The sequence below is a fragment of the Chelon labrosus genome (genome assembly GCF_963514085.1).
Source record: "Chelon labrosus genome assembly, chromosome: 5".
NCBI lineage: Eukaryota > Metazoa > Chordata > Actinopteri > Mugiliformes > Mugilidae > Chelon > Chelon labrosus.
In genome coordinates, this window is record NC_140341.1 from 3,693,951 (window position 1) to 3,708,773 (window position 14,823).

A 14,823-nucleotide genomic window follows, 5' to 3' on the forward strand; every position below is an offset into this window, starting at 1 on the left:
CCCACGCTACCAAATGGTATCAGTAGGCTTCCAATCTCAGCTCAGACATTGCTATGACAACAATCAGGCACAACATTATGACCACCTTCCTAATATTGTGTAGGTCTCCCTTGTGGTGACTCATCAGAGAATGGACGTGGGCCTTCTGAGGGTGTCCTGTGGTGTCCGGCAACAGGATGTTGTTAGCGGGGCGGGGGCTTTGAGGGGAGGGGCCTCTGTGGATCATCCCACAGATACTTGATCAGTTTGGGATCTAGTGAATTTGGAGGCCAGGTCAACACCTTGTGCTGTTCTTCATGTTTTTTTGAGTTGTTCCTAAAGTGTTTTTGGTTTTTGGACACTCCTTGATGGCAGCAGCCATTGCTATGGGGTGGGGGTGTCTGGTCTGGTCTAGGTGGGTGCTACATGTCTAAATAACATCCACACCAATGAATGAATGCCAGGTCCAGAAGTTTCCCAGCAGAACTGAACCGTCACAAGATGCTCAATGTTGTCCACTTCTCTTGTCAGTGGTCATAATGTTGTGGCTGATCGGTGCACCTTTGTCTATGATTTCTAAAACGACGTTCAAGCACAGAAAAACCATCTAGTTCAGATTTACCTTTAAGCTTGACTCGTAGTCTGTGTTGACTTTCAACATGAGCCCCAGTCTCAGGTGAATCTCTTTAGCTCTTGAGAAGCTGGGGTTGATGTAAAGCACCTCCTGGAATGCCTTGATTGCCCTGAGGGGGGTAAAAAAAAAAAAGACAACAAATAAGGTTGATTCATATTTTTACAAACATTTACTGTAAAACCAGGATCCTAAACCACGTTGCTGCAGTAATATCAGCTCACTATCGCTAGATTAGCCGACTTTCAATCAGCGGCAATCAGTGGTAGTTTCACAAATATTTACCAGAGCTGGGGCGACATCGACAAACTCAAATATTAAAACATGACTCAGTACTTCATTGATAACTTGGGCATGTATAGCAGCTAGTCAGAGAAGCGTAAACAGGACTCTGTGGGAGATTTTTTTAAAACCTCCAAAGGAAGTGGTTTGACATCAATTCTAGCCAGATGCTGCAAAAAAAAAAAAAAAAAAAAAAAAAAGCAGCTATGAGAGAAGTTTGTCATATTTACTCAAGTCCTTTATAGCAACAGCATGCCATTTAGTTTCCTGCAGTGTTCAATGATAGATAAATGTTAAACCTTTAAAAAACTGAAGCAAATGTTGCTGGACAGAACATTTAACAAACATATCTGCTGAGGACAGTAACGTCACGGTTGACACCTTGTCTCAAAGTGACAGGATGACATATGAACGTGTTTGATTAACAGATCCACGGCCAACTCTGCCTTTATACATCTAAGGTAATATGTTCAGTCCACATGGATATTTAATCAAGCCCTCAATCTCAGATGTTTCTACTCAGATTGTGAAGTCTCTGAACGCTGCGGCAGTTTCATAACAGCCCAGAAATGGCTCTAAATGTTTTTGGTGTAGTTTTCTGGGGCATCTCTCGCCACCATTTATAACTCCTCTCCGTAAAACTCCCCTCCCCAAAGTGCTAGCCGCGGCAGACTCGTCGCTCAGACCCGATGCTTCTGCCGTGGTGAGTGAGCTGTCTCGTGTTTGTGACGGTAAGCCGTGCGCGCATCTGGGCGAGACAGAACTTTAGCTTGTCGTTTGTTTTGAAGCGAATTTCTATCGAAGCGGAGCTGTCTTCATGGAGTTCGTTCGTGCCGGCAGAAACACACAAACAGCCAATCAGCCAACAGACGGGCGGACCCAGCGTGCGGAAACAGCCTATCATATCCCCGGACGTCACCAGTAACAGGCAAACAGCCAATCATTCAGCAGCTGTGTAGTTCGGTTGCAGTAGTTGCCATGAGGGCTTGTTTACAAGGGAGGAGAGCAGAGTCGGCTGCTATGTAGCGGAAACTGGCACTGGTAGTATAGTAATCCATGGTAGTACCGTCGTGTAGAATTTGTAGTATAGTAGGAACCGTTACGATTTGGCACCGTGGGCAACTCCACAAAGTGCTGTGGCAAGTTAACAGAGGTTTAATCCATTTATCCAACCAGTGGTGGAGACAAACGCGAGCTCCAGCCGCCACAATCTCACGAAATCACATGAAACACACCGTCTGTTATCAAAAAAACATGCATTTTACACTATACCCCTGAAACACATGATGCTAACAAGTTGTCCCATATTTTTTTGGGCCTTTTGTGTCTTTATTGGACAGTTGTAAGCACAGAAAGATGGAATATAGTGGCTGAGAGAGGGTGCAACATGCAGAATCAAATCTGCACCACTGCAGTGAGAAGGCTTGGTTTATAGCTGCACCTTTACTTCTTAGCTCCAAACCCTATGTCGTAACCAAACCTTAACTACAGCACCTATGATTGGTGCAAAATGTATTTCCTTGTTCATGTCTCAGCGGCCGGACATGCATGGAAAACTCTCCGTTGTTCAGCCTCCTACAAACCATCTACCCAGACGTCTTCTCTTTGTTCTGTGCTGCAGCAACTTCAGCAAAAGTAACTGTTGATTCACATCCATGAACTCAAACTCCAGCATCAGTCGCTCATTTCGAATATCAAAACTACCCAGAGTGCCGTTTCTTCTTCTTCTTCAAGCAGAACCATCTTTGACAAATCTACCAGCAAACTGAGAGCACATTAACCCAACAAAAGCCATTACAGGAATTAATATCGATTAGCTGGCTGAATGTGGGGGTTACAGTTAATCGCCTCTCATAGCTCGTTAGGAAATATAGCCTATCTGGTGAAGAAAAGTGTTCTGCTTTAGCTATAATCAATCTGTCACCCATACGTTTGTGACCATGAGTGTACTGTACGGCTAAAAGGCTGCAATCACGTTAAACTTCTTAGTGGGGCTGAACCGACTCATCAACTCCAATTTGCTTAGAATACAAAGCAAGAGGTGCTGCAGTGTTTCCCAATATATCAAGGGGGAAAATTCATTTAACAGAGATCCAGACGCTTGAGAGAGATTTGTCACGGTAAATACTTTTGTCCTGCAGAAGAGCAGGATTACGACCGATGACTCAAACCTCCCCCAAACCTAAAAAGATGAAGACGAAGTGGTTGCACACTTTCTAAAACTGAAACCAAACGATGGTTGGTTGGGTGGTGGTCAGAGCCTGGGAGTCGTCAGGTGTTTTAGAGTAAAGACGAGACTCAAGAGCGCACGCTAATCGCTAGCAGATGCTAATGACTAGCATGGCAGGGCTACTTTCCAGTCCCTTCACAAGTTGTGAGCAGATGTAGACCTATAAAACTAAACCAAGTATGTTTCTATTAAGGTTCTGCTCTAAGTGGGTGTTAGCCACCGTTAGCGGTGTTTAGCATCAGAGTGTAAAGGTTGTGGGTTCTAATCTTCGTGTGAAGTTTCAGGTGCATTTCCAGTTACAGTCAACACAAGTCATTGAAGTTAAATCCCACGCAGTGTTTGCTAATTAATGACTAACTTTCCCAATAACACTCAATAAATCTGAACTTTTGTTGAATATCATGTTCAAATACGTCATCATTACGTTTGAATATGATTTACTAGGAAAAGTTCTGCTATATTTTAGTAGGTAATAAAAAGATTGAGCAACAACTCAGAAAATAGTCGATAAATTAAAGCAAAATAATTGATAGATTTGTTGACTAAATTTGTTGCAGCCCTACGTCTTTCCGTTCCCGGCGTAACAACGGATTTAAATAAACTAGTTAAAATAAAACAAACTCTCTGTGTAGCCATGGCAACGACGGCAACTGCATGTCAGCATGACCCTTCTCCTGCATGAAACGGCCCAACTGAGCACTGAGCTCCCTGCTGACGGTGTGCGACACACATATAACACACAAACACACACTGAACTCATTGCCCCCACTCCCTCCTCGTTTACCCAGACCCTCCCACTCTCTCTCCCCCTCCCCTCGGGGTTCTGAGTTCACCCACTCCTCCCTCGCTGGCACTATCCGATGTGAGGCTCTTCTGCAAAATAGGCTGTGACACAGAGCGTAAGGCAGAAGATGACCAGGGGACGACTCCCTCCTTTAGAAAAGGGCACCCGACACCAAAGAGATGCACACTTTCTGACCAGAAGGCAAATAACGTACTTTGACTTAGTATATTTTTTCACATGATGTCCCACTCTTAATGCTACTTCTGGATTAGATTTCCTGTCATGGAACAAATTAGTCTTTCAAACAATCACAAGCTTATTTGGGGCTGCTAGATAATTTGGATGACGTGAGGTAACATTTGACGGCCCAGAATTCTTTTGCGTCTTGACCTCAAGTTGACATAATATGTCCTCGAGGGTCCAACAGGACATCCTCCCATCTCCCACTTGGGTGAATTAGAGTTGGACAGGAGGTGGAGTACAGGACATTGATCAGAGACTTTGTATGTGGACAAGACCAAGGAGCTGGTCATTGACGTCAGGGGCTTGAGGTGGAAGGAGTGGAGCCATATAAGGACCTGGGAGTCCACATCATGAACAGCAGACTGGACTGGACGGACAACAGCGATGCTCTGGACTAGAAGGACCCGAATAGACTCTGGTTCCTGAGGAAGCTCAGGTCTTTTAACGTATGCAGCAAGTTGCTGGAGAGTTTCTACCAGTCTGTACTTTCCTGTGGGTTGTTGGGGGAGCAGCACCAGCAAAAAGGACATAAGCAGGAATCGACAAATTGATCTGAAAGTCTAGTCATGTTGTTGGCAGTGAGTGTCTAAGTCTAACACAAGTCTCACTGATAGTTGCTGCAGCCAACGTTGCTAAATATTGTTAATAGAAAGGTGCAAACCTTTTTTGTGTCTGCATCTAGGATACTAGGAACCTTGAAATATGGAAGTTGGGACGCCTCGGTCAAGTTTTTTGCCCCCTGATCCCATACCAATCTTTTAATAATCATATCGACCGATCTGAATCCCGACCCGATCCTAAATAAACTAAACTTCCTCCCCTGTAGCTTCCTAAAGTCTTTCCTTGTCTTCCTTGTCTTCTCCTAGAGTTGGTCTCCTGTGTCTTCCTAAAGTCTTTCCTTGTCTTCCTTGTCTTCTCCTAGAGTGGACTGGATTCAGTCCAATAAATCTTTCTGTCAAAGTTGATGTAGTGTGGAGAGGGTAGTTCTCTACTCCAGAAATGTTCTGGTCTAACCATCTCTTGACATGACATTATCTCGAGAAAACTTTTCTTTTCTTTTAAACTTAGCGTTTCAGTTTTGGTGCAGCCTTTGTCTTAATATCGGCGTTGAATCACGTTGGTAGTATTTATACGATCCCCTACTACCCGCCCTCACCAAACATCCACATTGCATTCTTTACAAATTTCTTTTTGACTGACTTCATATTCCAGACTAAAGTACTTCCACGTTTAGTCAGGCAATTTGGATTCCTCTTCTTCTACTTAAGGATGTTGTAGTTTTTACGATTTTTTTTTTTAATTGATCTGAGTTCACGAATGTTGACGTGTTGGCTATAATTTTCAGAAATGGCGCAAGTGAATGGTATTTTAATATATTGTAATTTGGTTTTTGGTGTCTGAGGGAAATCCTTAGCGTTTCCTGCATGAAGTCACTCATACGCTTGCCAAACCGTCTGCCTCTGTGGCTTCTAGACACCCAGTTTTCTCACGAATTATAGCCGGCTGAAGTTACGGCTTGAACGGCAAACATTCAGTAACCACCAAGCTCATAAGTTCACATTTAAGACAGCAAAAAATGATATGCTATGAAAATGATAAATGACTGTCCCTGTCAAATGGCTGATAGTAAACAATCAAACACATAAAAAGTCTGTGACTTAAACACTTGTGCCTCGGTTCCAACATGCATAAAAAACATCTGGACAATTTAGAGGGACTGGGGAAGACTATGAGGCCGGTTCTGACTAGTGACAGTGCACAAAAATACACACTGCTGGCACGAACAAGAAGAAATCCCAAAACTGCTTCTAAATTTATACGATTCCCCCTGAGAAACTGAGCCACAGTCGGCATGCTGGTACATCTGGGAGGAGGCTGGTGGAGTCTGAACAACATCATCCAAACAAGGGATCAACAGAGGTGTCGGCACAGACGCTCGCAGATAACACTATTTACATCACATTGATTCTTTTGGACGCGGAAAGCAGAAATCCACATCCACGGTTTTAAAGCTTCAACAAAGAAAACAGATGAAAGTAGCCGATGAAATCAGTAAAACCAGTGGACCAATGGTGGATAATGCAACACAGTTCATTTGAGGACATTTAAAACTAAATATGATCATGGGAATCAAACAAATCTCATCTCTAAGGCTGGGTTTTAAATTGAAAGATCTGACACTGATTCATAAACTCCACAGATCGATCTTCTAAACATTCGCCATCCTCTTCTTAGAAATAAGAACGAGATGAGTCCCACGCGTGAGGTAGATCAAAAATGAGACAGAAACTCGAACTCTGAGAGCACCGTCAGACCTGAAGACTGATTGAATTTGAAAAAGTATGACGCCCAGAGCTGGGTATCGCTACTGATTTCCTGAATTAATTAGATTCTGTCCAGATATGATTCAATTCATTTAGAGATACTTCTGTTTCTTACTTAGTTATGAAAGTGGTTTTCACAAAAAATAATGTTTCCAGTGTTATCGGAGATTTGTGGAATTTCCACAATGTTGTTTTACCTCTAGTTTAACATTTTGTACAGCTCCTCTCTGCTGTCATTGCTTTGGGATCCAGAAAACATATGTTCTCTGCTCCAGAAATGCACCGGTCCAACTCTGTAACCCCATTCTGAATTCTTCTCTTGATGCTGTTTGTTTCTCTTCTTTTAAACGCAGCGTTTAGGGTTTGTTGTTGCCGTTTCAGTGCAGCCTTTGCAAGAGTGGACTCGACGTATATATTTTTTTTAAGGTGGTGAATCAAGTTGATAGTATAGAATGAAGATCACCTACTACCAACAATTTATACATTTCTGTCTGACTGACTTCACTTTGCAGAGAAAGTTCTTCTACACAGCTGACATGTTTAGTCACAGGGTTTTGGTTCTTCTTCGTCTTCAGTTTTTGTCAGGTTTGATGCTAGGCAACGAAGAGGAAGACAACGTTTTAAGGAGAAGCCTGGCTGAAGCCCGATACCGATCAGATCCTTCTATGAATGCCTGGATCGGCCTCGATACCAATCTCCCCATACCAATTGAGACATCCCTACTTTTAATAGGTAAGGACACACAACAACAACTACAGTCCAATGTGATATTGCCAAGTTTGGACCCAAACGTTGCACTTGAGTGCCCCACAAAGACGACAGCCGACGGCATGCTGGCATATACGTTCTGCCCGTGCATGAAAAGATTGGCAAAAACAGAAGAACGAGAATTAGCTTCGAAGCTAGAAAGAGCTCCAAATGTCATATTAATGCTGCTGAATGGGCTGAAAAGCGCCAATGGTGCAGAAAATTAGAGCCACAGAACCTGATCAACGGTGATAAGCTGGAAAACAACCAACCGTCGGCGTGGTGTTTCAACATCCCTCAGAAAGCAAGGCTAGCTGCAGCTCCCTTTTTACAGCATTTGTGCTAAGCTAGGTCTTAACATTGGCCTGATAACACTGCCACATAAAGATGAAATGATAACATTCCTACTAAAGCAAAAAGGTTTTGTATTGAAGAAGCACTTACCATTGAAATGCGTTGTAATGGAAGTAAACCATCCCAAGGCCGTATAAAAAGGCAGCATTCTGGAGGAAATGAAAAGGTTGGAGAGTTGTTATGAACAGCAACACGGTTTCCTTCAGCTCATTTAAATGACGACGGTAAACAACTTGATAAGAAGCTAGGATCTGAATGTTTTAACCTTGGAGGTGTCAAAGCACAAATTATTTTCTAGTCGAAGAAGACATTCAAATGACGGGCCCTGCTTTAACCGTGGTAGTTACTGAATTTGGAAATGTAAGCGTTGTTTACATATGGAGGACAAATCAAGGGCAAGTTTAAACCTTGTGCAAGAAAGCACAAAGTAAACTTATGTCTGTGAAGGTTCTCAGTCATCCAGGTCATGGTATATCCAACAAAGGTTCAAAAAAAGGTAACTGGACTTGTAGAGTTTATTTGAGAAGACGTTTCACCACTCATCCGAGTAGCGTCTTCAGTTCTAGGATGAGTGGTGAAACGTCTTCTCACAAAACTCTACAAGTCCAGTTGCCTTTTTTGAACCTTTGTTGGAAACAGAGTAAAATTAATCACGTTTTAACACTGGGTTGTATGATCAACATATACAATCATCACTTAATAACGTGATCAATCAAACAGGCATCATCTTGGTCAAGAAAGGCTTTGGTTAGGATTTATTATCAAGTGATGTCCCATGCTATAATGTGTAGACCGACTTTAGTTTTCTTTTAAGTGTCTGCGTTTCTTGTCATTAACTCTACTGCACAACCAGATAAGTCAGTAGTAAGTGGAGTTACACCGTCGTCTGGGGCTGTATTTTTTTTTAAAAGAATCCACTCAAATCAACTTCATTTGAAAGATTTGATATTGATTCATTCAACTCTTTAGAAAAATATTTAAATTCTGCGCCATTTTCTGCCTCCTGTCGTCAGGTAGGTCGATCAAAAACGAGACAGAAGCTCCAACTCTGAGAGCACCGTCAGGCCTGAAAGCTTTGATTGGATTTAAAAAAGTATGATGACTGAGACGATTCGGTTTATAAGGTAATTTATTTAGAAATACTTCAGTTTTACTTAGTTATGAAATAAGTTTTCACAAAGATAATGGCAACAGATCTGATACCAATTTAAATTTTCGTCGATGTCGATTTATTTTTAAATGCCCACATCCTCTCGTTAGAAATTTCGCTGTGGTCTCACAAGACTGGTTTCGCACGACGAGTCTCATGGGACTGGGCGAAGAGATCAGTCCACGTTTAAAAGAGATCCAAAAAAAACTACAGAACCGTCAGACGTGAAAGCTGACTGGATTTCAAAAAGCACGACGACAGAAAAGAGTCGGACGAAACCGAGGGCAAGTGGAAAATGTGAAACCAGAGGTGAAATATAGTGGACCACGTATCTGTGAAACCAATTGAATTAGCTTTGTGAAACCATCTCTAAATGAATCGAATCGAAACCTCGTGAGTCAGAACTAAATCGATTCAGGGAATCTCAGTCGGCAGAGCTGGTTGTCCACAAATCATGCCACGGTGTCTTTGTGCAAGACACCGAATCCCAAGTTTGCTTGCAGTGCATGGCGCAGGTGTGTGAATGTGTGTGTGCAGGTAAAGTTTCAGCGTTGCACCGTCACACTCTGCATAATGTGGACTTATTTTTCTGCTTCCCTTTCCCACTAGTTTATCCTTGGCCTAAGCAACTTGGAGCAGGACGTTTACATCACAGCTGCTACCAGGATCGCCCCGAGGTCATTATCTAGCTCACACCATCACTTCACGGAGCAGATGTGTAATCCCGAGGAGCCCAGAGCTGTCAGGTCTGATCCCAATCGGACTCTCAGCACCTCTGTTTAATGGCCACTCCAAACAGTGTAACATCAAACCAAACGGGCCTGTTGATCCACATAAAGACGACAGGCTGGGAGCCGTCATGTCTCAGACGACGGGACTATTTAACTCAACTCAGACGATCTAAACTGAAGAGAGCGTTAATGCATGAAATACCAAAAATGGATATAACACGGAGCAACATGCAGTTACACCGATAGACTCTATTAGGAACGAGTGAATTGGATCATACTGAATGAGGTGATTGGTGATTCTAAATTGGCCGTAGGTGTGAGTGTGAATTGTTGTCCGTCTCTGTGATAGACTGGAGACCTGTCCAGGGTGGACCCCCACTACTCGCCCACTGACACCCCCTCGTTAACCCTTCAGAGGACAGGCAGCTACAGAAATGAATGACATACTGACACTGACTTTCAACCCTTGTTTATCAAAACCATCCCAAGACCTAAGCATTAATAATTTAATCTCTAGATAATGTCTATTCAGCACCCACCTCATCCAAAGTAAGAGTTATTTGTGTATGTTAGCATGTGTACAGACACAACAACAGTTGAATGTACATGTCATTTCATTAGGAAGTGCATGCAGTCCTGCACGGTTTTAATCATCAGCTGATGTTGAAACAGCGTCAGACCGGCGGTAAATCAACTGGATGATCAATTTGGAGTAGTCGGTGGCGCTGTTAAAGTGAAGTTTTTATTTATTAGCCCATTGACTAAAATAGGGTTGTTGAAACAATACAAACATGTGTCGGTACAACACAAAACAATTAAATACAGCCAACACAGTTGAAGCAACAATCCTGACAACCATAACCTTCATGAAGCTAAGGTTTAATGCAGGCCTGTTTTATTAGAATGCATTCGCTTACTAGTGTACCTAATGAAGTGGCCAGTGAGTGTATGATCTCGTTTACTTGCTTTTGTTGCCACAAAGCTGCGTTTCTTTTGGCAGCATTTTGCAGATCAATTCCACTTTTGCAAATCTGCCAAAACATATTTTGGAATTCACACTCTGGGTGTGAAGGGGATGTCACAACAACGTTCATGCCACACTATTTCCAAATTTAAACTTCCCCCTTCTCTCCACAGATATCAGAAACCCAATCTAACGCTGCGGGAAAATCTGGAAATCATGCGGAGAAAATAAAAAGGCCTGCATGGAAATCAATTCCATTTTAAGATGGCAACAAAAACATCCCACGTTATGTGACATGATGTTGTTCTGCTGTACGTTTAGTCACGATACACTTGCAGAAATTAGTGATATCCGTTATTCACATTTAGTGAATGTGAGTCCATCCCTCTGCTCCACACTGGCTGCTCTGTACTAGCACTGTTTAACTTGCTCTCCGTTTGACACACACCTAGCAGAAGTGGGTGCCATCTGTGTTTTCGGCGCAGTTCGATCAAGTGCAGCTTTTATGCAAAATGTGTGGAGCTGTGTGGCAACGATATTTCATTAGTGAGTTCTACAAGAGGAGATTTTTTACCCCCCCCCCCCGCCGTTAGATGTGTTAGAGTCATGCAAACTCACCTTCCAGTAGTCCGACTGTAAACTAAAGTACCTCTGGTATGCAGATAATGCTGAGAAAACGGGGAGAGGAGCAAAAGAAAGAGACAAAAAACAGATGATAAACAATTAGTGGCAAAGTTAAGAGCTCAAGAAATTCAATTTAGCTACAAGTGAACACTTCCCTTCTAGAGTATTTTCAAGACTAGTATAAACTGTGCAACCAGAATCATCAACTTCCTTTCTCGTTATGAAAATCTAGCTGCTGCATCAGTTAATCCCAACTCTCACCTTTCGTATAGTCCTCCAGGAGGAGGTTGAAGTGGCCGAGCTGGCAGAAAATGTCGGGTTCCACTTTCCCCTCTGCTTTCAGGATGAGGGCGTCATAGCAGCTGACAGCCTGAATGAAATGACACAACAGCTGTTAAAAGGAATGCCAAGACGAATATGTGCTGAATCTCATGTACATTACAAATGCTGATTACAACTGGTCCCCAAAGCTTGGGCCAGTAGTTTAGGTTTATTGAAGGCGATGACCTGACACAGCTGGCTTCTATACTCTCCAACCGTCTCAGAGCCGTTTTGCATAGTACCAGCTGTATGTCCAAACATGGACTCTGGAAGTCAGTATTTAAATGGATAAACAAATTACTCGATAGCCCATAAAAGGAGAAATGATTCCCGAACTACTGACTATGTGTGCGCATATCTGCATGAAACTGAATGAGCAAAACAAGTCATGTTAGAAGCTGTATGTCACAATAAAAAATAAACAGAAAATCCTCTTTAACGTACGCCACTCTGTCGTAAAACTCAACAACTTTCTAAAAGGGGTAATACGTGCAAGAATCGGAAATCTGGCTCGTTACAGCACGAGACGTAGGATACGTCTAGTTTTAAGGCATCAATAGTATCCAGTATCAATTCGGGTTTTTAATCGATGCAAATTTTATTTATTTTTTTATTTTTAAATACACCTGCATCCTCTCGCCCTGGTTTGGTACGACAAGTCTTGTGCAACGAGCTAAGACCACGTGTGAAGGAGATCCACATGACAGAAGCTACAACTCTGAGAGCAGCAAACTGGTTTAATTGACAAAGTACGACAACGGAGAAGAGCTGAACAAAAGCAAAAAAACACAAATCTCCAATGACGACGCTAGCTTTAGCTTTAAGTTAAACTGTTAATAAACTCAAATTACCTCTAAATGAATTGAGTAGCCAAGAGATAACATCTTAACCTTCTTAATCCTGTGCTATTAAAATAACACCAGGTTAGCATTCTGTTACTGGTTCATGCACAGCACAAAGCTGCAATTACACTACCAGCGTAAGTCTAATATTCAACACTACGGCTCTGTGAAAGACTCTTGCCACTTCATTAGGCACGCTAGAGAAAACAAATGCACTCTAATATTACAGTCCTGCACTAAATCCCCCTTCACAGCCGCTCTGATGTTCAGCCGACGTTAAAACGGCGTCAGAAAGGCGGCGATTCAACTGGATGATCGTTGTGGAAGGATGGAGTTTGTGTTGCTGTTGAACTGGACTGAACTTAAAGTGTTTTTGTTATTTAACCTCTAGACTAAAATGTCAAAATTATAGGAGCACGTGTGTGGTACAACTTAACAGTACTACAAACCACAGCCTTTCAAAACGAAAACACAGATGAATCAAACGCTCTCTCGGTCGTTTTAAACAAATGCTGAACACCGCAACATTCATGAAGACAGGATTTCGTGCAGCACTGTTGTGTTAACATGCATTTGTTTTCAATAGTGCACGTTTACAGAATTTACCTGGTAATGTTGGTTCGTACACAGATAACGGCACATTTTTTTTTATAGATTCTCGCCATGCAACATGCAGAAAATGGAAAATTGAGTGATATGTGGCAATACATTCATACGTGACCCGTCAGGATCTGTTTAAATGAATGCATTCTAGGTCTCTGTAATAACTAATGCTCAGTGTAACACTTAAAAGAGTCCTAAACTGCCATTTAAACACATAAATACATGCCACAGAATTAAGTTGAGACCCAGCAGCACACACCACGGCGACAGTGTGATTCAGCAAACACAAGAATCACTCACACACATCCTGCAATTGTGCAAATTACTGTAAATGAGGACAGTCCACAAAAAATGAGCCGTTTTTTTTTTCTCTTTCCTCTAATGTTTACCTGTGTTCCCTCTGTTTAAACACTACTCCCCCTCTTCCTGCTAGTTTCAAAATGGTAGAGTCCAGGGAGGATGTAAAGGGGACTCAGTTAACAGTGCAGGTTGTGATTCAGCCTTACAATATGTGATGTTATCAAGAAGAGACAAAACACACAATCAGATCTTTTTGGCTCAGTTGTTATGATGTGGACCAGGGCGTCTGGCAGAGTATTAACTTAAGCTACATAAAAAAAATATGAACACTGATTGTATGACTGGGCCTAAACTGGAAGTAGAACCCAACACAACAATGTTCCCAGCCATCCTTTTAACATGAAACCCACATGTTGAAGACACACACCGAGCGCAGGTAGCAACCTGGACCGCATGAACACGGGTGGGGGCATGTGTGCCCTCGAACACTTGCACGTTAGCTTTAGCGTGGGTCTGCGCTGGCTTCCGCTTTCTTTGCCACCTTTATTTTAAACCCTCAACGCCGCCGTCGTGATATAGTTTTACGCAAACGGCTGTTAGCCTAGCTTCCAAAGCTAGTTAGCTAGCGAAGCTTTGCTAGGTGTTTGATTCCCCATCCCCGCCATCTTGGCTCAATTCAAACAACCGCTATTTTTTTTAATATTTTTTTTTGCAACACTGAATTAAAATTATACACACGTCTGTCTTATAAAATAAAATAAGCGATGCCGTGATGTTTGTATGAGCGAGTGAAGTGGGGAGAAAACCAACGGACGGTTAGCCGCTACATGCTAACAGAGTGAGCTGACGCACAACCCAAACTCCAGCAGCCGTTATTAACGGTGGTTTAGTGTGACACAAATATTTATTACAACTTGAATGATCTTGTCTCACTCGCGTCGAATAAGTGGACATTTGCCGTGTTATGCGACTCGGAGCCACACACTTTTGTAAAGCTAACTGTAAGTTAGCAAAGATGTAACCGTTTGTTAACCCCTCACTTCTAGAGAGAACCAGTTTTACTACAGCTAATAATAAAAGGGAAAATAACAACACTTTTAATATTCGTGTGATTTATTTGCACACGCATCCATATTCGTGTGACAATTTGTGTTAAAAATGATACACAAGCTGTGGCAAGTGTGTTTTTAAACAGTCGATATAATGCTATCTTGGGTAGCATGGCATCTATTCTCTCAACAACCGATGACACCACCGATTTTTTTTTATTTTTTATTTAGCAGGGTGGAGATTCATATCGCCGTGCAATTTTTTTAATGTAGCACGACGCCAGTTTGTGCATGTTTTAATAACGGTAAAAGCGGCGTAATAAATGCAGCGGAGTCGTTTTAATGTGGTGCTCGGTGGTGTACATGTTGTGTTGCTGTGTGCACAAATGAACGCTTGCTTTTTTACAGTCAGACGCCGCTTCAAAGTTGGGGGGGGGGGAAATATGAGGCTTGTGAGAGTGTGTCGCGGCTAGCCGTGGAGCTAGCGTGGCGCTGGCAGGTCTGTACCACTTATTTCAGGTGGGACAGCAGCGCCTAATAGCAGGAGATAACGGAGAGAAGCGGCTGTGAGCCTGTGCTGTGGCATACCTTTAACAGCAAGGCCTTCGTTCTGGCGCCATCTTCTTGAAGCCTATGAAATCCAAACAGTGAACTGCAAGTAGAGG

The 14,823-nt window shown here is 42.5% G+C and overlaps 1 protein-coding gene across 1 annotated transcript in view; it reads right to left on the reverse strand.

The window, feature by feature from the left end:
- Positions 1-14,823, reverse strand: part of kdm6a (lysine (K)-specific demethylase 6A) — a 39,851-nt gene that overhangs the window by 24,065 nt on the left and 963 nt on the right. Inside the window, exons 2-6 of the mRNA XM_084545074.1 lie at positions 14,747-14,810; positions 11,305-11,413; positions 11,038-11,087; positions 7,665-7,723; positions 602-722 (exon numbers count right to left, since the gene is read on the reverse strand). Of these exons, the coding sequence (XP_084401200.1) occupies positions 602-722; positions 7,665-7,723; positions 11,038-11,087; positions 11,305-11,413; positions 14,747-14,810 (403 nt within the window). The remainder of the gene's footprint in view (positions 1-601; positions 723-7,664; positions 7,724-11,037; positions 11,088-11,304; positions 11,414-14,746; positions 14,811-14,823) is intronic.